Below are 23,533 nucleotides of genomic sequence, written 5' to 3'. Positions count from 1 at the left end.
GGTTAACCCAGATAGTATGAGCCTCAGATCAAAAGCCTGAGTTAAAATGCTATTTTTGCTGCTGAGGCTTGAGGTGTCTGTTCATAGCACAGACATGAGACGACTTCATGCACCATTTGCAGGGCTGTGGGAGATAAAACTGGTGCTATTCGGTTTGCAGCTCTCCCAGGTACAGCAACACAAGCACAGGCAGACAATGGCAGGCACAGTTCTCCACGTTATTCCTAATTTCTTAGTTTCATATTTACCTTTGTTCTGGCTAGTGACACATGCCTAGTTTGGGGGCTTTTTTTGTCTTCTGAGGCTGATAACATTCTTATCAGTTAAACCAAATGAAAGGCCACGGTTACACTTGCTGGTTTGCAACAGTTTGTTACAGTTGAGTTGCAGATTGTGAATGAGGCCAGACTAACAACTGGGTCCTTTCCATGTCAGGCAATAATGACATCAGGTTCATCATGATATTTCTTTTCCTCCTCCATAACTCGGTTGTGTGAATAAATGAAGAAAACTATATAACATTCAAGACTTCCTTAATTGGTTGTGTAGTTTCAAGTGCCACTTTTCTGGTTACCTGCCATCTGGCACTGGGAGCAGGTTTGTCAGGACAACTGCTGAGCAAACAGCAACCTTCCTAAGCAGATGGAAATGCAGCAAGGTGGCACAGAAAAACTATCTGATGATCCAAGCCCCAGCTATCCTTGGGTCTCAGGTCTCCCTCTAATTTCTGTCTTTCCCTTTAAAGCTGCTTTTTGGTATTGGAGAAAAGGAAGTTTGGAAAAGGAGTAGAGGAATTAAAACAAGAAAAGCAGATATCCTTGTGGCTCTTCAGGACCAATTGATTAGCTTATTATGGAAGCTGGTGCAAAGGACATGGAGAGGAGACTGAGCATTGACAGCTGATGTGTTTGTGTGGAATGCTCACTAAAGGCTTCACTAAATCTCAGCACAGAGCTGATGCCCTTTCCCAGCTCCTTCATGTGTCCTCATGTCTCTCACCTCTATATTAGCTGATGAATATAAACAGCTAAAAACCCTAACCCCTTAATAAGATGCTGAAGTCTGCAGCAAGTCATGTGAAAATGCTAAGCCTCTCAATTTTCCAGCCTACCCCTCTGCCAGAGATGGCTGTGTCTGTAGCAGATGCAGGAGAAGGAAATGTGTGTCCATGCATCAGCAGCTGCAGTTCAGGTTCCTAGGCCATATCTCAAAACTTGCCTCCACTAGGAAGATGGTGAGTTGGTGGGCAGTGAATTGGGCTGAGAGGGGTAATGTGCCATTGTACTTGTTCTGGTATGGAAATCGTATTCTTTGGCAGCCTTCTAAAACAGTAATATCTTACACCAACACAGGAAGACCAAGCTTTCTGTAGGTTTCTTTTGGTAACAAAGCCAGATTAATGGAATGATCAGAGAAGAAAACACACCGATTTTCTATGGACTTGCATTGCAGTGGAGTGAGTTCCCTGAGCCAGTTCGATGCCTGTCCCACAGGGGTGGTGTTGGTGGCACTGCAAGCGCCACACGCTCCCGGGGCAGGGAATGAGCGGCAGGGAATGGGTGATTGGGCAGGAGTGGTTTAGCCGGGTAATGTTTCTCAGCTTGGGCCTTTATCTGCCTTGTGTGACAAACTTTTACTGGATCAACAGCATCACTCAAGGCCGTGCAGATCTTCATCAATAAAACTACATTTCAAACGACTTCACTTGGAATATTTATTAAGCTATAAGGCTATACATACACACGCCTCTACAATTGCTTTACTTTGCTTAAGCAGAAGTTATAAATGTCATCAGGACACCAAACATGAAGGAGTTTAACATGTCCATATAACATTAAGAATTCAATAGCACATTGCCAAATCCTCCAACACCACGTAAGGCAGGGGTTTTAGGCTATGTTTAAAACAGGAAGGCGCGGGGTGCCTGAGCCCCCTCGCTGCGGTGCCGAGGGTGCGGGACCGGCCCGGAGCCCCAGACACCTGCCGGCGGCACTTCCATGAATCAGCTTCGCCTGCGGACATTTTTATTAAGTAGATCTATCTATCTATCTATCTATCTATCTATCTGCACACACATACATATATACACATATATAGGTACACACTTCATAAAGAGTGTACACTTACATATAGATATATAAACAATTTCATATATCGATATGAAAAATTAATATACACACACACATATATATATATATATATATATATATACATACATACAAATAGGCGAGGAGCAGTCCCCGGCCAGGTGTCCGCGCCCGTCCCCTGTCCCGCCCCGCCATCTTCCCGCTGCCCGGCGTCCGCCCGCACGGCCGCGGCAGGCACCCCGGCACTTCCCACGGCTGCGGGCTTCCCAGCCGGGGCGGGACCCTTTTAATCCGGGCGTTTCAGTGGGATGCTGCGTGAGCCCCCAGCCCCAGGTCGGGGCGCTGTCGCGACTACATGTCCCGACATGCCGCTGGCTCCCGGCGCGGCGCCGCGGGCACCCACTGCCGCCCATTGTGCTCCAGCCAGGGGAAACCGCGCTCCGCTCCCTCAGCCTCCCCCTCGCGCGCCAAGTGGTCCCTTCCAGCGCTCCATGAGGCGCCCTTCAGGCGGTCCCATCCATGGGAAACGGGGGGGGGCGCCGGAGGAGGCGTGGAGCCCAGTCAGCTCTCCCTCGAAGCCCGGCCGGCCGGTGATTGGCGTGGGTGGCCGCCAATAGAGCGAGGCGGCGGTCGGGAGAGCCAATGGGCGCGGAGCGTTGCTGGGGCGGGGCGGGGCATGAGGAGAGGGCGGGGCGGGTGCCGCGCGTGCGCGGGGCGGGAGGAGGCGGGGTCGTGTCGTGTCCGTGTCGGCTGCTCCGGGGAGGGTCGGGCGGAGGGAGGGAGGATGGAGCGGGCGGCCAGGCGGCCGTGAGCGGAGCGGGAGCGGAGCCAGAGCGGGGCCAGCAGGCCGCGGGCAGGCCCGGGAGGGGGAGAGGCGAGGCAGGGAGGGGAAGGAAGGCAACCGGGTGACGGGTCGTGCGGCGGAGGGGGCTCCGGGCGGAGAGCGGGCGGGCGGCCGGGGCTCCCGCTCCGCAGGGCGGCCGGCGGGGCAGGATGAGCCAGGAGGAGATCCTGAGGAAATTCATTAAGCGAGTCCAGGCCATGAAGGACACGGACCACAATGGGGAGGACAACTTCGCCAGCGACTTCATGGTGAGGGGCGGCGGCGCGGGCGGCGCGGGCGGGGCTCCTGCCGCCCCCGGGGCGGGGGGGACCCGCAGCCCCTTCCCCATCCCCGCCAGCGGGGGGTGTCGGGGCGGGCGGGCGTCGCATCCCTGGGGGTGACCTGCTATTGTGTGCCCCGGGGCTCGGCCGGCTCCCTGTGCCCAGCACCACTTCGGAGCTCGGCGGGGGGAGGGAGGGAGAGTGTCCGCCTGGATTCAGCCTCCTTCCTGCCCTCCAGCCCCGGGAGGTTTGTCACCGCGGCCCCGGCCCTTCCCCGCTCCCGGGGAGGTGATGGTCATCGGCTCTTGCAAAATTAACCGGGAGGCTCCTCGTCCACCCGCCCCGCTGCTTCCCTGAGCACATAAAGGGGACAGAGGCGAGGCGGGGGGGCTGCGAGCGCTTCCTCGCCCTGGCAGCCCCTTTCTGCAGGGCTGCCGTCTCTGGTGTCAGCTGGGGATAATCGGGCACTCCTTCCCTCCTTCCCCTTTCATCTGCCCCTGTAGCTGCCTGCTTGAGATTTCTCTTCTTCCCGAGGAGATGTGTTAAACGTATTGATAGTCCTTGGAGGAATATTCATCTTCCCTTCGCTAACGCCTCCCATCCCCCATCGCAGCCCTGCCTGTATCCCTCGTCCTTTCTTCCTTCCAGATCAGTTCACCGTCAGCCTTTGGTTAACGTGTGCGCTCGGGGGAAAATTATGTTGGAAAATTAGTGCTTTTCCTGGTTTATTTTAGCTGTTTAATCGGGCTGTTACAATATCTCGGGAGTTTTATCTTTTGAATTGGTCGTCTGAGCTGTGAACAATAATTTTGATTGGGCAGATGTTGCTGGCACTTTTCAATACCATTTAAATACCTAATATCACAACGCAGTTTGACCCGAAGGGAGGGCGGGTTAGTGCCCTCCGTTTGTGAATTTGTAGCTCGTTTTATTCTGTGTGGCTCTTGGGGATTAAAAGCGCATCGTTACCCCTTTAAGCTGTCAGTCTGTGCTAGTGGTCTGCGAACAAAAAAAATAAAAAAAAATCTCAATGTAAGAGTCGCATCGGCGATTGTCCGAAATGTGAAATGTGGGGAGGAGGCCGCGGATGTTGCGCAAGGCGGAGGGGCGTTGGGAGCGCTGGCAGGTCCAGGGGTGGAAGAGGAAGCGGACTTTGGGAAGTAACGAGTTCATCCAGGGTGGGGAGGGAGCCCGTGGGAAATCGGCCACGCTCTTCGGGCAGGATTTTGCAAATGCTAAAAGTATGCTGCTGAAACATCTGGGCGTGTGGGAAAGGAAGAGAGAAAAGTGTGAAGAGTGGCATTGGGGCCATAGGACCCTTTTAAATCTTCGCATGAGAGCTTAAAGGTTGCAGAATTTGACAGAAGCTTTTTATTAAGTCATTGTTTTAGTAATATTATTGCTATTTAACATGAATTGACATCTTGCCTTGTACTGATGAGCCTGTCTTGTTCATGGAAATTATATATACTTTACAGAAAGGCTGGCCTAGACCAAAATGAGGGACATTATTAAAAATCTCTATGTTAAGCACTTTGTTCTAGATCTCCTACCATTTCATATCTGATAATTATCCTGATTATCTTTTAGTTTTGTTGTAGTCAAATGATATAGAATAGATATTTTTATCATCCTTTCTTTGAAGCAGTGGCACCTCTGTATGGAAAAATAGCTTTTGTTTCAATTTCTCTATTTGACAGCATGTTTTGTAGCTTTCAACAGTATAGACAGTGAGTTTTCCCATTGCTTTCCTGTAGCAGCAAGAAAAGAGAATATGGGTAAAAATGGGAAAGCAGGATTTATAGGAACTAATGGGCAAGACACTTCAGGAGAAAGATGTATTACCTGAAAGAGTGTTGAATGTTTTGAGGAGATTTGTGTTGAAAATGTCTTTTGTCCTTTAATACTTTATATTTCAAACTTTCATATTTGATTTTTGTGTGGGAAATTAAAGTAGAACCAGAAATTAGGACCTTCAATTCTAATACTCACCTTTACGTAATAAAGCAGACATAGATTAGTGTGATGACAAGAATCATAATTGCTGATTTTAAATTTTTTTTTTTTCCACTATGAATACTGGTATTTTGGGATTTTTGGGGTATGTGTTTTGGGGAAATGATTTTGAGATTTTTGAAGCGATTGAAAAGGAAGAAGGAAAGAGAGGTAACGGGGATTTAAATTTCAGTGTTCAGTTACAGAATGTGTAGATGTTTTCTGGGGGGTGAGAAGGGAGGAAGTTGTGTTATCTCATTCAAGTGCAGGATGTTCTGTGGCTGTTAAATAGTGGCGAGTTTGTGGAATAGGAATTGCTGTTACTCATCGCTTCATTTCCAAGTCAAAATGGAATCTAAAATATGAATGGAATAGTGGGTGAATGCAAATGAAAACAATTCTTTACTTTTAGGTCTTTATTGCCTTTCAATGTGTTGAGTAATAGGCTTAGAGGGTTGTATTTGGGCCCGAGTGAATGAGCTAAAAGTGCGTGCTGGGTGCCAAGGAGTGCTGGAGGAGAGGGCAGAGAACTAGAGGTGTGCACAGGTTGGCTGATAAGCCTGGCTGATTGCTATTGAAAGTCCAGAGTGTAGATGACTAAGACTGCAATTTAATAATGCCATTGACATACCTGGAAACAACTTCCTCTTGGAAGGCAGAAAGTTGATGATTACCCACTCCACCAGTGCCTCCCCCAAGAGCAAGATAAACTCTATCATCTGGGCACCAGTAGCAAGTTTGTTACTGGAAATCAAATGCATTTAATTAATTTGCACTAGGAAGTAAGCAGGACTCATTGGTGGATCACTTCAGTACTCTGGGTGTGCACAGTTGGGATTAAATGAAGTGGATAGTTTGAAAACAGGGCAGGCATGTCTGTAAGCCTTGCCAGTAATCATGTGTACGTGGATATGGAGCAAGTGGGCTTTTTCCTAAAATAATATAGGTTAGGACTTTGCTACTATGGTTGCAGTACATCCAGGAGTATATTTTTTCCTGGGTTTTTGCTGACATTGCTATTTGGGTAGAAGGAAATAAGTATAGATTACTTCCTCTTGGTGTTTCATGCTGTATGAATACAACCAGTATGGTCTAGATTCTGATTTTTTGTAATGAATGTGTATTACATCAAACAAGGGTTGGAAGTCAATGTTCCATATGGAAGAAGACAGCTATTCTAGAATTTACAAAAACCTTGATAAATATTATTTGCTGATTTATTTTTTCAATTTTAATCCACCCACGATTACCACATTTTTTGTTTTCTTACGTTATGGTCATGACAAAAGCATTCTGACACTCATGTCTCATGTTTGATGTCAATTGCCATTGTTATAGGAGAACTGAAATATGAATAGTGTGAAGCTTTACCTTCAAAAATCAGATGTTTCAATTGTTTTGTGGTATATGACACTCTTGCTTCATCTTCTGAGTTATATATCTGGCTGATCTGTTGTCATGGAACATCATGTATGGCTGAGAATGGGTTTTTTCTGATGGATACTGTGTAGGGGACCCTCAGCTGCTGTTTGGGGGTAGTGGTGTCAAAATGGTCTTGTCTTAGATTATCAGTCTAAATAATAATATTTTTTTTAACAACTTTGTTACACCTAGTCACAGATCTCTATACCTTTAATTCAAGAGGGAACAGGTAACTAACTCAACTGAATGTTGTATGTCTGTGTTCTGTTCAGTCTGCTAAGATGAAACTTTGAGATTTGGAAACAATAAAGTACTCAAGCTGCTGTTTTCTGAAGTATGAAAAGGAATTTGAATGGTTTGAAACAGGTAAAAAACTAGTTTCTATGCTTTTTACATCTAGTTAGTTTTGGTTTTGATATCTTTGTATTTAAGCCCTTCTAACTGATTCTTTTTGTGAAAATGCTATTTTAAAAAATGGGAGATGGAATGTGCTCGACTTGTAAGGATAAAATGTAGCTGGTCATAGGAAGTGCTACACCAGATGTTATAAACTTGCTTTGTGCATTTTTTGAGGCTTTTGTCTTTGTTTTGTTTTTTGGTAATTTTTTCTAGGAAAAGGCACAATTTCTAAAGTGCCTAAAGGCTGCTTAAAACGAATGAACAGTCTACACTTTACTAAATCACTGATTCAAACTACTAAGACACATAGTGAAAGTCCACATACTGATGCCACTCATGACATAGATTTTGTTCTGGTTCTGAAGCAGCATTAGGGATACCAGAAATGCCTATTCAACTGTAGCACTTCAGAAACGCCCCTCTTAAATCTTGTCTATGTGTTAATGTGCATTTGCATAAGCCTTTCTGATTCAAATACTATTAGTGCACCTCTTGAGTATCTGTGAAGGTACTTTTCAAATTTATAAGACAGGCATATAATCTGGAAACTTAAAAAACTTTTTTTTTTTTTTACTATCTGCAGTTTAAGTTCCCACTGGGTAGACATTTTTGGAAGTGATGTTTTTTGTAGTATTTATTTAATGAGTTTGGTGCTTGTAATATATTGTTATAAACACTAATGCTTTGTGTTATAAAATGTATGGTGTCTTTTTCAAGAGATATTTGTAAAGATTAAACTGGGAAAAAAGCTTTGGTACAATCAACTAGATGGTAAACTGTTTCTTGAAACTTCAAATCCGAGATTTACTTGGTGTAAGCAGAGGTTTACATGGAGTTCTTGTGAATTGGGTTCTTTTGAAAAACTGTTTGGAGCGCTTAGTTTCCCTAGAGTGTGACAGAAGGGATAATTGCCTTGGAGAAAGTGACCTGTAAGTGTGTTGTACAGCTGATCAGTCATAAGGAACTCTGCTCTTAGCCATGAGTTAATAGGTCATAGGCAGCTGTCACTTCAGATAGGCCTTGTGCATTTTTATCATTTCGGGGTTAAATAATGGATCTGTTAGTAGTCACCTTTCATATTGTGCTTGTAAATGCATTTTTAAAGTTTTGTTTCCACTTACTGTATTTCATCTAGATGCTGTTAGTTTGTCTGTGGGGGGCACACCCCAGCACATGACTTCATTGTGTGTGGTTGTAGTCATCGAGGCCATTCATAAAGCTTCCTTTACATGGACCAAATCTGGTTGGAGCAGTGTGACTGAATAGTCATTTCAGTAAGCCCAAACTTTAGAGGCTTCTGAAATTTTGTGAAATACTGTTCATTCAATGTTATATGAAAATACAGTTTTGCATGAACAATCATTCAGTTTAAATATTCAGCTTCTTTGTCCCCTTCTGAGGAAATGAGTGCTGTTTCTGTTGCATCAAAGATGCCATTCTGAATTTTCATAGAGGCAGTTGAACGCAGCCACAAAGCTGCTGTAGTGACCCTGGGGTATAAGAACTTGCAAACTGCCTAAAATTGCTGTTCTTTCAGCACATGAAACTAAACCAAGTCAGTTAGGCAATGCTCTGGGTTGTGTCAAATAGCTTGTGTGGTAATAAGTTCTGTTTGCTCATTTTCGAAAGACAGCAGTGTGTAGGTTTACTGTTCTCATGGAATAAAGGGTTATGTATGGATTTTGCAGAATATTAAGGAATTGTTCAGGGGGAGCAAATGGTGATGTTGACCTTGCACCTCATGGCATACTACATGCACTCCAAATAATTTAAATAGCCTGTCAGATGCATACTTTGTTTTTATTCTTACCTCAATTCTAAAGCACCTTTTGCTGTATTTAGCTATATATGTATACAGATAGATACATATCAGTAGATACCTATGTATGGATATGTCTCATGTGACCATGATTCATCAACCTTAGACCCTAATCTATAGTTCTGTAGCTCCATGTATGTGCTTTTGTATTTGTACAAGCATGGTTGTAAGTCTGTGTACTGCTCTGCATATGTGTCAGTGATCTGTGTTATGAATTTCTTGGTTTGGATTGCATGTAATTTACTTTAAAATTGCAGTAGGTTCAGGTTGTTTTTCCTTGATGCTGTTATAGCTAAGTATAAGTTATCAGCTCTGCAAGCAGGGGAAGGGTAAGCAGATACTCAGATTATCTAATGTGTATACATTTGTTGATCATGAGTGCAACAAAAGTCTGAGGCTTCTATATTAATCTCTTAAAGCCATTAGTTTGTAATAAACAGAAATTATGTTTTTCCTTGATGCTGTTATAGCTAAGTATAAGTTATCAGCTCTGCAAGCAGGGGAAGGGTAAGCAGATATTCAGATTATCTAATGTGTATACATTTGTTGATCATGAGTGCAACAAAAGTCTGAGGCTTCTATATTAATCTCTTTTGTAATAAACAGAAATTCTATCTTCTTCACTGTTACTATTTAAGATTTGTGGGTTTTCCATTGTATACTGCTACAGTTTGACTATAGTATGCTTAGTACAAAGGACTTTTTGGCATAGGGAAAATAGTAATGCATTTCTTAGTGCTGGGAAAACGTGAAACTGTAGGAGTACCTTGGATATGCATTTCTAGAACTGAAATCAGATGGTAGATGATGGTTTTTTTCTTGGTCTTATATAACAGCCCTTTAGTTAGGGAGAGGCATCAGTGTTAAAGGTCAGATAAGGAACTGAGTAAAGCACAAGTGAATTAGGTAGAGCAGGAGCTCTTTGTGCCATTAGGAAGTTCATTGTTTGTATCCTGGTGTTTTCCTCAGGCCGTGGTACTCCACAATTGCTATGGCTATGCCAGCACAGGCTTGGATAACTCAGCTGTGTGTGTTTGCCCTCAATGAAGCATGGACCTGCATTTCTATTTCTTTTAACTAGCACGTGAGTGTTGCAGAGAGATTGAGCTCTTTGTTTTCCTGCTTCATCTGACAAAAAAACTTGCTAATGTAAACCTGACTCGTGAATTATTTGTTCAAATTTGAGCAATCAGAATGTGTTTATGAAAAGAGAGCACTCTGGTATAGATGTGGAGTTCTGGCTCTGGAACCTGGAGCACAGAGAGCAGCTGTACTGTTGGAGCTGTGTCTGGAGTCCCTCTGCACCTTCAAGAAACCAGATTGTGTCCAAACCCAATATTGATGAGACAATATGAGTGCAAAGCCAGTAGCTTTCCTAGTAAAGCTGAGAGTGCAGTGAGGTAAAGAAAGAGTTGTAAGAGCAGAAGAGCACAGTCAGGCTTTAGGACTGTCATTCTGGGTTGGAAACTTGTTTTAAAGCATCTCTGAGTACTGGTGTCAGGATGTTTCACTCACTGAGGTTTGCATAGGAAGGTTAGTGCTTGTGTCCCTGAGGGCTTTGTGCTAGCTACTGTTTGTCATCAGCTTTAGAATGAAAAAATTCTTACACAGCTAAAAAGATAAAGTAGAAAAAAATGCTTCCCAAAAGGTACCAGATAAATAGAGGTATAAATGGATGACCTAGTTTAGTTGACCTAATTTTTGCTCCTATCTGTCCTCCTACAAGCCAATGCTTTTAATTTCGTTAAAAGGCAATTTTATTGGTGTTAATTTATGGAAAGACTTGTAGACAATATTGTCGTAATGGAAGTGTCTTGTGAAAGTAAAACCTAGAAGAATTGGATTATCAGCTCTAAAAAGGAGCAAGACAGTTACTTCACTGGGGGAAAATATCTGGCTATTACAAGATGACTGAAGCTATGAATGATGTTGCCTCATGGGCTACACATATCATTAGGAACAAAGCAAATAAAGAAATATGTTTTTTCATTCATATTTCTGTAAGGAAGCATCAATAATTTTGAAGGAAATCCTACCATAATGCTTGACAGCTAATTTGCTATATTAATTTTACTTCTGAGCTCCCTTAGTTCTGCAGAAAGAATTTCGTTGCCTAGTGTTAGGAACGAGCCAAGGGCAACTACATGAGTAGACTGAAAGTTTTACGTGCTTGATGGAGTGGTTTGATTGTTCTATTTTTAATTTGCTGTGATTTGGAGAAACCTTAACACCGTTGTTGCGGGTGTCCATATATAACTTGTGTTCCTTCCATTTTGGCAGGACTGTGCACTTCGTGTTTTACATGTTGGAGAGCAGGCCTTTATTCCTAAACATTGTTGAAATGCATTAGTTTTAATTGCCTGATCTTTGCTGTGATTTTTGGTGTCTAAAGTCATGGGTTGGAAAGCATCAGCCTCTAAGGGGAAGCTAGCTTAGTTAAAACCATATTGCTTTAAAGAATGTATATACTACTTTAATTTCTTTCATTTAGTTGTTACACTGAACTTGTCATTTTAAAACAAACTTTTTTACATTAACTTCCTTTTTATGTAGTCTCAAAGGTGTAGCTGGGTTTGAATTTCTAAGGTCAGAGTACACTGGTGTCCTCTTACACAATTTTACATCTTGCTGCATTTGTCCTGCTGTCTTGTCATTCTTGCTGCCTCATGTGGATGAAATCTGCTTTTTGTTTTTCTTCTGGAGACACACAGATGTTTTGTACTCTTTGTGATCACTAGAAGAACAGTGATCACACTTCTATGTGGATCAGTGGAAGAGTGGGGTTTTTGGGGGTCTGGAGAGGTAAATGACCATCTTTCAGCTGTGCAGCTGGCAAGGCTTGTTCCTCTGGGCAGCTAATACAAGCAAAGAGAGGCTGAAAGGAATGTCATGAGTGATGTCTTATGTTCCTGCTTTTGTTGATGTTGAGTAGTCAGCAGCTCTGCTGTTGTTGCTATCCTTCTATCTTTCTTATTTGCTTTAGGGTCAATATCATGGATGAGAAATTAATTTCTTGTGCTGAGCTGGACTAGTTCTAGGTTCTGGTTCTTGCACATTTTTCCTGGACTTACTGGCATGATTTCCAGCTATTTGTCACAATTGAGAGTCTCAGGGGCCTGTTCCAGATTTTCATAGTGTTTTCCATTGTTGATTACATTTTTAAAGACATTTTGTCTTCCATTATGAAAGTATGGCATTTTTTTATTCTCCTGGTAGTTCTTGGAGGACACAGCTATCTTTGAACAACTTTGTTCTAAACTGAAAGGATGTTTCATGGGTTTCCTGTCCAAGTGTTCAGAGGACTTGTCAGTGTAGATTATGCATCCTGTTTAAATGACTGATTGCTGTGGGAACTGCACTGCTCTTGAGAAGGCTGAATAGTGTTCTACTCTGTCCTAAATGTTTCACTTCTTATTTGATTATGTTTGACTCTGTAATGCATAACCCTGTGATAGAACAGTGTCTTTTCCCTCAAGTGTGTGGGTAGCACGTGTGGTACTTGGGTATAGCTTCCTACTTAGACAAATGTTCTTACTGGATTAGTTGTCTAGTTGTTTCACTGCACAAAACTGAGAGATCAATTAATATAAAAAGCAGAATAGACAGAAGAACAAGTGATAGGAATAGTGCACTGCTCTTAGACTGTAGGTAGGCTGGGTTGGAAGCTGATGACTGGCTACTCTGTGAGTAAAATTAATCATGGAAATGTCTCAGTGGTAAACTTATCATGTCCTGCATATTTGCAGTGTACAGCTCTTTTTTTGTGTTTTTCCATGTGTAGAAAATAAGTTTTAATTCTTCCTTTATTTTCTACTTGAATCTTTACCTTCATGCATGGGAAGCAGGATTACAGCTGAAATGCTTTCATTATTACTTACTCCCTCTTGTATATTCTGGTTATTTTAGCCAATAGGTAATTGTTAATTGAAATGAATACAGTTGTCCAGTGGGAATACTCAGGGGAAACATTTAGCTCAAAATAAAGCTGGAAAATGAAACACTGTTCTGGAGGGAGGGGTATATGTAGGTTAGTTGAACTGCTTCAAGAAACTGAGAATTCCTGCAGAGTTGAATTAATTATAACTTGTCTATAGGGCAGCACCCCTATTGCACAAACTGCTAAAGGAAGGAAATAATCTCTTAGGTACTGTGAATGTCCCCAGATAGCTCTAAGTATTCAACAGTTACTTCTAAGATTTCAAGTTTAGTAGTTTAGGTGGCTACACAAAACTGTGTGGATTTTTATTATGACCAAATTAGACTGTAAAATCAATTTTAACTCATTTTCTTTGAGGTTGCATAAACAGAACTGTGATGTTAATGGACATATAGAGAACTATATGAAAATGTTAATGGAGAAGAATGACTGGTTTTAGGCAGGTAGAAAGGACTTGGAAAGTACTATAGGCACACATTGGAATTTACTTTAGTAAAGGAATATTTTGTATTTCTTTTTGTATTTTGGTGTTTTATAGATGCTTTATTTTCCTGCTATTCCTACTTCATGAAGCCTAGGCCCAGAAGGGAGAAATATATGTTGTTTCCTTTAATAGCTCTTTGCTACAGAATTGCATTAAGGGCTACACAGGCACTTAAAGCTTCGGACATAAGTCTGCATTTCAACCTGAGTGTTCTGAAATAAGTTGTCATTAAGCTGCAGGTTAAGCCCTGTCACAACCTTTTATATTTTCCTTGTAAACAGAAGAACTTTTCCAGAGGCTATTCTACAGAACTGCTGTGGAAATTGTCCTGGCATTCTGTAATAACACTGCTACAGTTTCTTCTTCAACTGGTACCATCTACTTTCTTAATATTTTGACTAAGATGGTGAAATGGGAGCTTTCATGTCTTTTCCCTTTTGTGGTTGCAAATGCAACCAATGCAGCTTGCAAATTGTCTGAGATGCCAACTTCCTATTTTTGTTATTCTGAAAAGAGCAGGTAAAACTGTGGCAGAGAAGCCTTGTTGTCTTTTTTACAAATTACAGAAGTCTATACCCTGTTGATAAATTAATTTAAATGAGAGACCAATAACACTGAAAAAATACGGATATCCCAAAGTCAGCAAGCTGTTGCCATAAATAATTATGAATTCCTAAAGGAAAAGAATATTTTTTTCTACAATGGTAGCTAATTCCATAACTAATTCTAATATGGAATAGCCTGAACGTGCGCTTACATTTGGTACCTCATACATGATCAAACACTAACAGTACTTTTGGTGCAAAGCTTTAGCAACATGTCTTTCTGGCATGGCAATTTAGAAAGCATTAGCACTGTTTAAATTGGTGATCCTGTGAAAATGAAGCCAGCATCCTGTTTCTCCTGCCTTACAGCATACATAAGTGCCTCCCTTCCTGTATTCATAGAAAAAGTATTCTCTGTCTGGTACAGTAAGACGATATGATCATCCAATGCAAGTATGTGGATATAAAAATCTCAATTATGATGTCTTTGGCTCCTATGGAGAAAGGTAACTTCCAGATATATTAAGTGTATCTGAGGTCAGGATATGTTTAGAAGTGAGAAAAGCAGCAATGAAGTAACAAGGGAATTCAGTGAAGGGATATAAGTAAGTAAAGAATTTATTTATTTCTAGAGACAGTACATTTCAAACTAAAACTGACTGTGATTTTTTACATGGTAGAGGATCTTGTAGGGCATGTCAGGGAGGCACTGGAACTGGCTTTTGTAAATAAATGCAAAAATGAGTTTCTTCTGTTCTTTGAATGCCATGTGGTTTATTTTTTATCGGGCTGTTGTATTGCTTACCACTTTAACACCCCCAAAACTTGATGCTGAAGTCAGGAGTTTCATATTGTGTACTGATGGTGTTGATGAAATAGTTTGCATAGAACACCTGAATAAAATAATGTAGATAATATTTACTTATTATCTTGGGGGGTTTTTTGCCTGTCCTTCTCCTGCTAGCAGGTTCTTTTTAGTGTGGTGCTGGACTCTGGTGTTTATTGGTGACAGCTGAGAGGGTCACGTTGGAGAAGTTTCTGGAGAACTGTCTCCTGTGGGAAGGATCCCATGCTGGGGCAGGAGAAGGACTCATCTCCCCGAGCAGTGGCAGAAGAAAAACATGTAATGAACTGACTGTCACTCCCATTCCCCATCTCCCTGCTATGCTTGGGAGGAGGATACAGAGCCAGGGAAGGGTGGAGGAAGGATGTTTTGGTTTGTTTGGTTTTAATATTAGTTTTACTTCTCATTATTTGTTGGTAATAAATTCAGTTAATTCAAAATCGAATCTGTTTTGCCCATGTTGGCTGTCAGTGAGTGATCTCTCCCTGTCCTTATCTCATGAGCCTTTCATTATATTTTTCTCTCCCCTGTCCAGTTGCAGAGGAGGAGGGGTAGAGTGGTTTCAGTGGGCACCTGGCACCAGCTGAGGTCAACCCACCACAGCAGCTTACCAACTTCATATGCCTGAGCTGCAGATCTCTTTGGATGGAGATCTTCTCTCTTCCTGTGGTTGGTAGGTTAGTGGGTATATGATTGTCATGTTGTGTGGCAAGTTGAGTACATAAAGTCTTTTAATTTACCAGCTGGGCTTGAAATACCCTTAAAATTCACATCTTGCATAATCAAAGTTATCCAGCTTGCTTCTGGAGATTAGCTTGAAGGCCATGAGGGAAAGATTTTTGTGGAAGACAAGACAGAAATGCTTGCTCATGTGAGCTTCCTCTTGTATTCATACTCTTGTCTTTGACTTGTCTTTAGCTTATTGGATCTAGCTTCTGAACATTGTATAAACAAGATGTCCTTCAGGAATTCTGTATTTATGTCAGCTAGTTCTTGAATCAGCCTATGAAGTGTGTGGTTTTACACTGGGCACAGTACTTATGTCAGATCTCATGCAAATTATAACATGTATTTTTGAGCCATATCAATTCTGATCTGTTTTGAATGTTTTAATTCTGCTCATCTCTTTATGTTGTGATTGGATTTTACTTTTTTTTTTTTATTTCTGTTTGTGCTACCTTATCTCTGGGCTGCTAAAATGATTTCCTTATTTTTTTGAAACCTTTGGTTTTTACTGGTTTTGGATGACAGAAGCCATTGCATGTTGAGTGGAAAACCATGTGAATAAGTTTCATACACTTCTTCAACTTTGCCTCACTTCTAGACTAGAAGCTCTTCAAAACAAGCTTTAGTTTCATGCAGATTGTCATGGATTTGATGAACTGGAGGTAAATTATTATCCATAGTGTAGTTTGGTACCCTTTTAAGCTTGTGAATATTGCATGATTAGTTGTTGGATTAAAAGAAAGTATATGTGTGGGGGTTTTGTCTTTTTTCAATGGTAAAAGTAGAACTGGTTGGTCTATTTGGGTCTTGGTTTTAAATTCAGAGCAGAGTAGCTTAGCCATACTTTTTATTGACTGTGTTATCCTCTTAAAGAGAAAGTTACATTTATAAATATTGCCTGGCTCTGATAGTCACTGTTTTTTTAATTACTGTGTACAATGAGATTTAACCAGACTGGTTTAAATGGTCTTTGTAAGAATCTACATGCAGTGTCCCTTATGAATTTTCCTGTTGTGGTTTGTTCATTTTACCAGGAATGATATTTCAGGGTTTGTATTGGACCAGGTAATATTGCTTATGGATCCCTTTCCTCAAAAGAGCCACTGTAGTATTGAGCTGTTGTCTAAGCTTGGTTATTACAGAGATTTCATGGAGACCAAAGCCTAATTTGAATATTCAGAAATAAATACTGAGTCCTGACAGCTACAAGGAATGCAGTCATTATTCAGAGGGAGTAGCAGTGAGGTTTGCACTGGGGCCAGGATGCAATCTTTAGTAATTGGTGTACTTCAGCAGCTCACATCCTCTGCTATTCACCATAATGCATCTATAAGAAGCACTTGCATCCTGATAAGACATTGTGATACTTCACTGCTCCTGTGAATTAATTTGCTTTGGCTGTAGAGTATGTGTTTCTGTATTTTGCATTTTAAAGCCAGGACTTAACAATCCTGTATGTCTCATCCTATTACTTGTCATGCAGTTACTGTCTCTTTAGAACAAACGTGTATTCCTGTCTGGGCTTATTAGCATTAATAGCTGTTCTGGTTGCCCAGTGGAATACTGATGCACAATGCTAGAAACAGGGAATGAGAAAAAGGTAGTCTTTAAGGGAAGTCACAATGGAAGGATTAAAGAGGACATTTCTTTAGAAAAATGCTACTGTTCTTTAAAGTCAAACTGCAGCAGCAGATACAGAAGTTGAGATTTAATTTAACTGATATGTTGAAAATTAATTTAGGTCTTTGAAAGGTATGGATTTGGTTTGGATTGCTGCCACTACCATTAAGGGAAAATAAGATTGAGAAATTTTGAGTCCTATTTAACTGTGCTTAAATAATCCTCCTAGTAGTAATTGCAGGGAATTTTAATATTTGGAAAGGGTCATTGTTTCTCCCCAGTCCAAATTTCATGCAATATCTATAGCTTATTTTCTAGCTAGAAACACTGATATAGACAGTTCTCAACATCTGCAGGAAGTTACATGTTTGGGGTTTTTTCTGACTAAGGGCACATCTGTTTCTACACTGAAGAGTAAGTCACATAGTTTTCATGGCTGTAAGCAGCAATGCTACTGTTCCTTTTAAGCTGTTTAGTGCTATGTAGCCTCATTTTTCCCAGTTGCCTTTGTTTTTTTTTTTTAAGATGTCCCACTTTGGTTTAGTATTTGCTATCTTTGTGAAATTTTCAATTCCATTCTTCCTTATTTAACTTTTCCTGAGAGTGGCTTTGATAGATTGGAGGAAATAACTTTGGTAATGCAACTTTCTTCATTTCCTGTATTTTTTCTACTTATTTTCTCTTTCTGAAGAGCTGTGACTAGCACTTTCACAAATTTGGAGATTGGAGAAATGACACCTAATTATGCTTCCAAATAACAGAAATGTAAGTTCAGTAGTAAAATGCTATAATGTATATGTTTCTTGAGGGAGGTAAAACATTTTGATGGAGAAGGCAGCAGAGAAGAGTAAAGGTTAGGAGGAAGCTGTTCAAAATGAGGAGTTTGTGGGCATTGCATTGCATTTTAGTGGCTTAGAGCAGGAAAGGTGTTCATGGCTTATCTGTGTGCAGGTTGGCAGCCTGCTGCTCTCTCCATGAGTAATGTGTGTTGAGCAATGTACTGAGGTGGAAGAGACAGTAAAAATGTGGAAGGCATTCTCCTTGTGCCAGGAGCTGTCACCAGGATTTTGCATTCAAACAAGGCCTGACTCTGGTCTCTGCAGGCAGTGGGGCTTTGTGATGCCAATCCAGTGGCTGCTGCTCTTCCAGAGTGCCCTCTGACAGTGTCTCACCAAGTCACATTGTTAATTCTGTGGCTTTGCTGAAATAGGTTCTGGTTTTCCAGAATTAGAACGTGAATTTGACCACAGCTCAGAATTTATTTTTTTTTTTTGTGTAGATGTAAGCCAAGAAAGGAGCAACTTTCCTGTTCCTAGATGGGCAAGTGTGGGCTGCAGCCAGTGTCCCTAGCAAGTTCCTGTACAGACAGCATTTGCTCTGAGATGAGGAAGGCATGACAATAAAGGAGGAGATTAGTGGTTTAGGAAATAAGATTAAAGCAACAGAATTGGAGTAAAAAGCTAAGAGGTGAAATATTGTTAAAACTTGATGCAACAGCTAGAGAAAATCTTAATATATAATTAGTTGTTGTCATTGATATTAACTATTGCCTCTGGAAAAGCAAACCAGCTGACCCTCGTCTGTAGCTGGGAATGAAACCCTGTCCTCGTGTTAGTTCATTGTACCAGAAGCTGAAGAGACTTGCAGTAATGAAGCGTGGCTCATACCAAACATAAAGAATCCCAAAGTTATAAAGAAAGAAACCGCTCTTTCCTTATCTTATAATCATGTAGATCATCAAAACCTGTCTTTCCTGTATTCCATTTGTTAGCTTCTGCAGTATACGATGGAAGGAAGCAGATAAATAGCGGTTTATACATTTGTGGTTTTAGCTAGAGGGAAACTTCTTTAAAATCTGAAGTATGCCTTAGAATTGTATCCAAGGTGGTAACTTGTCATTTTCTACAAAGTAGAAAAGCCTAGAATCTACTTTAGCTGCTTTTTCCTTTTTTTGATGATTTCTTAAAATATGAAACCTGTGGTTTCCATTCAATCTCACTAACCCTTTAGCATTTGTAATTTACAGGGTTTGGGTGGTATCCAGACATTTAGGTACATAATTAATAATAATGAAATCAGAATCAATAAGCCATGCAAGAAGTATTGCTTTGTAAAGGCTTATTGAGTGCTGAGGTGATGGGCTTGTTACTTGAACACAGTAAATTAGTTGAATATTAATACTTGTGGTGTTTGGTACAATAGAATAATATGAATGTGATTGTCTTATGCTGCCTGGAAAGGATCTCAAAATGTTCTAAACATTTTTAGAGTTTTTTGGAGGGAGGTGTGAGGTGTGTGGGTGTTTTTTAGTGCTGTTGAAATTAGAGTCTGCTACACATGGTACAATAGGTATATTCATAATTAGGAAAGAAGATGAATAGGTAAATCCACATACAGATCACTGTATGTGACCAACCAATAGTGTTAGCAAGGTGGATGAAGACAGGATCTAAATAAGGCTTGCAGGAAGTGCTGAAGAGTTGGAATTTGGCCAGGATGTTCCCCTGGTTGCCATTTTTGCTGTTCTCAAGTACTACTTGTTCATTAAGATTATCAAAACAATTATCTTGGAAAGAGATGGACTAGCAAGCACAGTGTTATTGTAGGGCATACATGCACATGGGAAATAAAAGCTGGAGTTATTTCTGTATTGAGGGCAATTTTCTTGAAATTTCATTGGGTTTGCAGCATAAGAGCAAAAGGGTAAAACTTAAAACTGTCTTAGACTTTCATGGGCAAATAGAATCTGAGTAGAAGACAGACAGTCCCTTAAAAATAACTTGGTTATAAAAAAATGAACAGTTCAAGTGATCATAACTGCAGTTGTGGTGGCTGGGAGAAAATAACATGAATTAGATTATTTTTTTTAATCCTTTCCAGGCAATGCATTGCAGTCTGGTGTACGTAGTGCAATGAGGGAGGAAGATGAGATAAATTTTAGGATCATATGATACTTTACAGGTTCTTCAGAGTATTAAAACGATGTAATGTGTCAAATCAAATATACACCTAGTCTAATACTTTATTGTGACTGTAGGATACTGTGAGAATGTCAGGAATGAAATGGAGCCATCCTCCCAGTCTTTCTCAGTGGCAGAGTAGAAGCTCAGACTGTGTCCATAGTAGCAGCAGGTTGTGGAGCACAGGACACCAGAGCCCATCCCTGGTCAGGACAGTGACAGGTACTGCTACCTGCCATGTTTCAACAGGCCCTGGACTGCTTGCAAGTGTTTTACTTTTTTAGTTCTGTAGAATTTCCTTTCATTCAACTTCCCCCATTTTCTTTCCTTTTTTTTTCTCTCGGTGCCTATTTCTAAGAGAAAAGTTGTGGTGAATTTTTTATTTTAGCCTTTTCCTGTCTGGCAAGCATAGCAGATGTAAGCATGCAGTAACTATAAGTGGTTCTTCAGGATGTGTCCTTAGCCAGGTCCTTTGCTTGTTCAGATTGACTTCAAGGTGTTTTTCCTGCTGTTGGAGCGAAAGATTGTCTGGCAAACTGATCCAATATCTTCAAAAAGAAAGAAATCTGTACTTCATAACTCTCTGAAATACTTAATTTCTTTTTTTTTTCCAACTTCATAGCCTTCCCAATCTCCTCCATGAGAACCAAGAGGTTTCTTGTGTGTGCTACCACTACAGTGATAATTTCCTTGATTGTATAGGTTTCTTACAATACTGGGTGCATTAAAATATAGCATAAAACTTGGCTTGCTTTTTCTCACCTTCCTTGTTTGTCTGTCTTCTTTTGTAATGCATGATGCTGCTTCCCCTCTGGCATTCCCCTGCCATACGTAATTTGTAGAGGTGTCATTAGTTTGCAAGTATGGTCCTGCAGTCAAATTTAAAATTCCTTTTATATCATAAAAGGAATATATATATATTCTCCTTTTAGACTTAAATTTAGACACCCTAGAAGAGGTCAGGCAGCTGGACTAGATGATAATTTTAGGTCTCTTCCAACTGAAATACTCTATTCAAAATTTAATTTGCCTTAATATCTAGATGTAGTGCAGGTGAATAGAAAGTTCTACCCTTTTCTTCTGACAGCAGTCACTTAATGTGCCTGAACTTTGATTTTGGCTCTGCCCTTTATTTAGGGTGTGGTGTTTCATGCCTATCACAGAGGATTTCACACTGTGCTGTAATAATTTACGTTATTGCTTCCAAGTCTAAGCCTCTCTAAGCCTGACTTATATTTTAGTAGAGGTAGAACTCATTCTTTGTGCTGTAATAATTTACGTTATTGCTTCCAAGTCTAAGCCTCTTTAAGCCTGACTTATATTTTAGTAGATGTAGAACTCATTCTTGTGGTTTGGTTTTTTGTTTTTTTTTTTCCCAGAAACACTGCTGGCTGGTGTTTTGGAGTATTTCAAGAAGTAGGAAACAGAAATAACTTTATCTCTCAGGTTTTTTAACACCCATGTTCAGCATCCTGAAAAATGTCAGTAATGTTTCATGAAAGAGTTCTTAGTCATGAGGTTCTCAACTCTATTGGCTGAGCTTTGTGTCTAGGGCTATATTTGTTCTGTGTCTCTTACCCACAAATGCTGCTGTTACTGGCTGCATCTGTTGTGGCCCAGGGATGCTTTATAAGAATTTCCTCCTGTACGGTTGGCCTGATAACCAAGGACTGCCAGCTGCCCTATTTCCATTGGGATCCAAGGTTTTCCTCTGCCCAAGAGGACACTGACATCTAGTGGATGGGTTCCACTGACACAGGGCAGGAGAACTGCTGCTTAGTGGCTGTTTTTCTTCTAAACTTTTACCTAATTTTTCTTTCATTTAGATCCTTGGAGTTGTTAGGAAAAAGGGAAAAAAGGAAAAGGCCAGTCAATTTTTGTGTAACTTCTGGAGTTTAAGGAGGGAGGTCTGTGCAGTCAAAGTAGTTAGTTGTGTTTTTTTGTTGTTAGGTTTTGGGGGTTTTTTGTTCCTTCAAGTCACCAGCATATGAGCCTTGGTTGTTCGTAATAAAATTATTCAAGTTAGGGCATTGGCAGTTGTCCTCCCAGCCTGTGAAGAACGTAAGTTACCTGTGGAGCACAGCAAGAGGTAGATCATAAAATCATTTAGTGGTTTGGATTGGATAGGACCTTGAAGATCATGTAATTCCAATGGTCCTGCCATGGGCAGGGACGTCTTGCTCAAAACCCTACCCAGCCCGGCCCTGAACACTTCCAAGGATGGGGCACTCGCAGCTTTTATTGGCAACCTGTTCCAGTGTCTCACCACCCTCATAGTAAAGCATTTCTCCTTAATATCTTATCTAAACTGGCCCTCTTTCAGTTTGAAGCCATTGCCCGTGTCCTGTGGCTACATATCCTTGGGAAAAGTCCCTCTCCATCTCTGTTGCTGGCTGCTCTAGGTCTCCTTGCAGCCTTCTCTTCTCCAGGCTGAACAACCCCAACTCTCGGCGTTATCTAAACTGGCCCTCTTTCAGTTTGAAGCCATTGCCCGTGTCCTGTGGCTACATATCCTTGGGAAAAGTCCCTCTCCATCTCTGTTGCTGGCTGCTCTAGGTCTCCTTGCAGCCTTCTCCAGGCAGAACAACCCCAACTCTCGGCAGGTGTTCCACCTTCTCACCTCCGACAGAGACAGTGCCTCTGAGCTGCCTCCAGTTCTGAGTCTGCTCTTTCTATGAAACTTGAAGCCTAATAATTGCCTAATAGCTGCCTTGAAGCTTGTTCTGGACATGTTACTTTAGCTGGGAACCAAGTAGCAGATTTAACAAAGGCACAGATTTTCCAGGAATGTTCCTAAGCAGAGAACGGTACTTAGAAATCAAATGTTCTGAAAATATTCATCAAAATGTTAGTATTTCTCTAAAGACAAAAATAGACATTTTGTTTCTGAAGTAATAAAATCCACATTTCTTTATCAGAGAAAATAAACACTGCTTAAAGCTTGACAGCAGGAGATGTCATGCTTAAGTATTGCTGCAGACTGTTGTTTGATCTCTCAAGTGTTTAAACTATTCTGCACTAGTACTCATTAAACAGTAATGTCCTGGGTTTGGATTTGTTGACCATCTGGTAATTTTGTAAATGTGGTTAGAATGAGACAATTTCAAGGAACTTAAATTAGGACTTAAAATCAAAGAGAAGTCTTTGTGGCCCTTTAATGGTACATGGGTCATAGAAAGTATAGACTGACATTGCTTAGGATGAGGGTGTTAGACTTAAATGTTCAGGGACTGTTTTTAAAGGAAAATATTGCTTCCTTATCCAGAAGAAGCATAGTTGTTTTTTTGGTTTTTTTTGTTTTTTTTTTTTTTTGTTTTGTTTTGTTTTGTTTTGTTTTGTTTTTTTTTTTTTCCCAGAAAGGTGCTAATATTTTCTAGCATTCTTTGGTTACTTTGAAAGTATCTCCAAATTAAACCAGACTATCACAACCAAAACCATTGCCATAAAAAGAATTAATGTTTTATATGAGGTACCAGGAAACAAATGTGAAAGCTGTTAAAACTTTTTGTGTGCATTTAGGCAATGCAAGTAATAGTAGAATATGAATGCTTCTGTCCTAAAAGGAAAATTTCATTAATTTCAGGTTGAACT

The 23,533-nt window shown here is 40.8% G+C and overlaps 1 protein-coding gene across 1 annotated transcript in view; it reads left to right on the top strand.

The window, feature by feature from the left end:
• Positions 1–2,819: 2,819 nt before the first annotated feature.
• PTPN12 (protein tyrosine phosphatase non-receptor type 12) overlaps positions 2,820–23,533 on the top strand; it is a 70,648-nt gene continuing 49,934 nt past the window's right edge. Inside the window, exon 1 of the mRNA XM_041405398.1 lies at positions 2,820–3,179. Coding sequence (XP_041261332.1) covers positions 3,081–3,179 — 99 coding nt within the window. The 5' untranslated portion in view covers positions 2,820–3,080. The remainder of the gene's footprint in view (positions 3,180–23,533) is intronic.

Source organism: Onychostruthus taczanowskii, unplaced genomic scaffold, assembly GCF_017590055.1.
Source record: "Onychostruthus taczanowskii isolate IOZ18803 unplaced genomic scaffold, ASM1759005v1 scaffold23, whole genome shotgun sequence".
Classification (NCBI taxonomy): domain Eukaryota; kingdom Metazoa; phylum Chordata; class Aves; order Passeriformes; family Passeridae; genus Onychostruthus; species Onychostruthus taczanowskii.
This window is presented reverse-complemented; position numbering and strand designations above follow the sequence as displayed.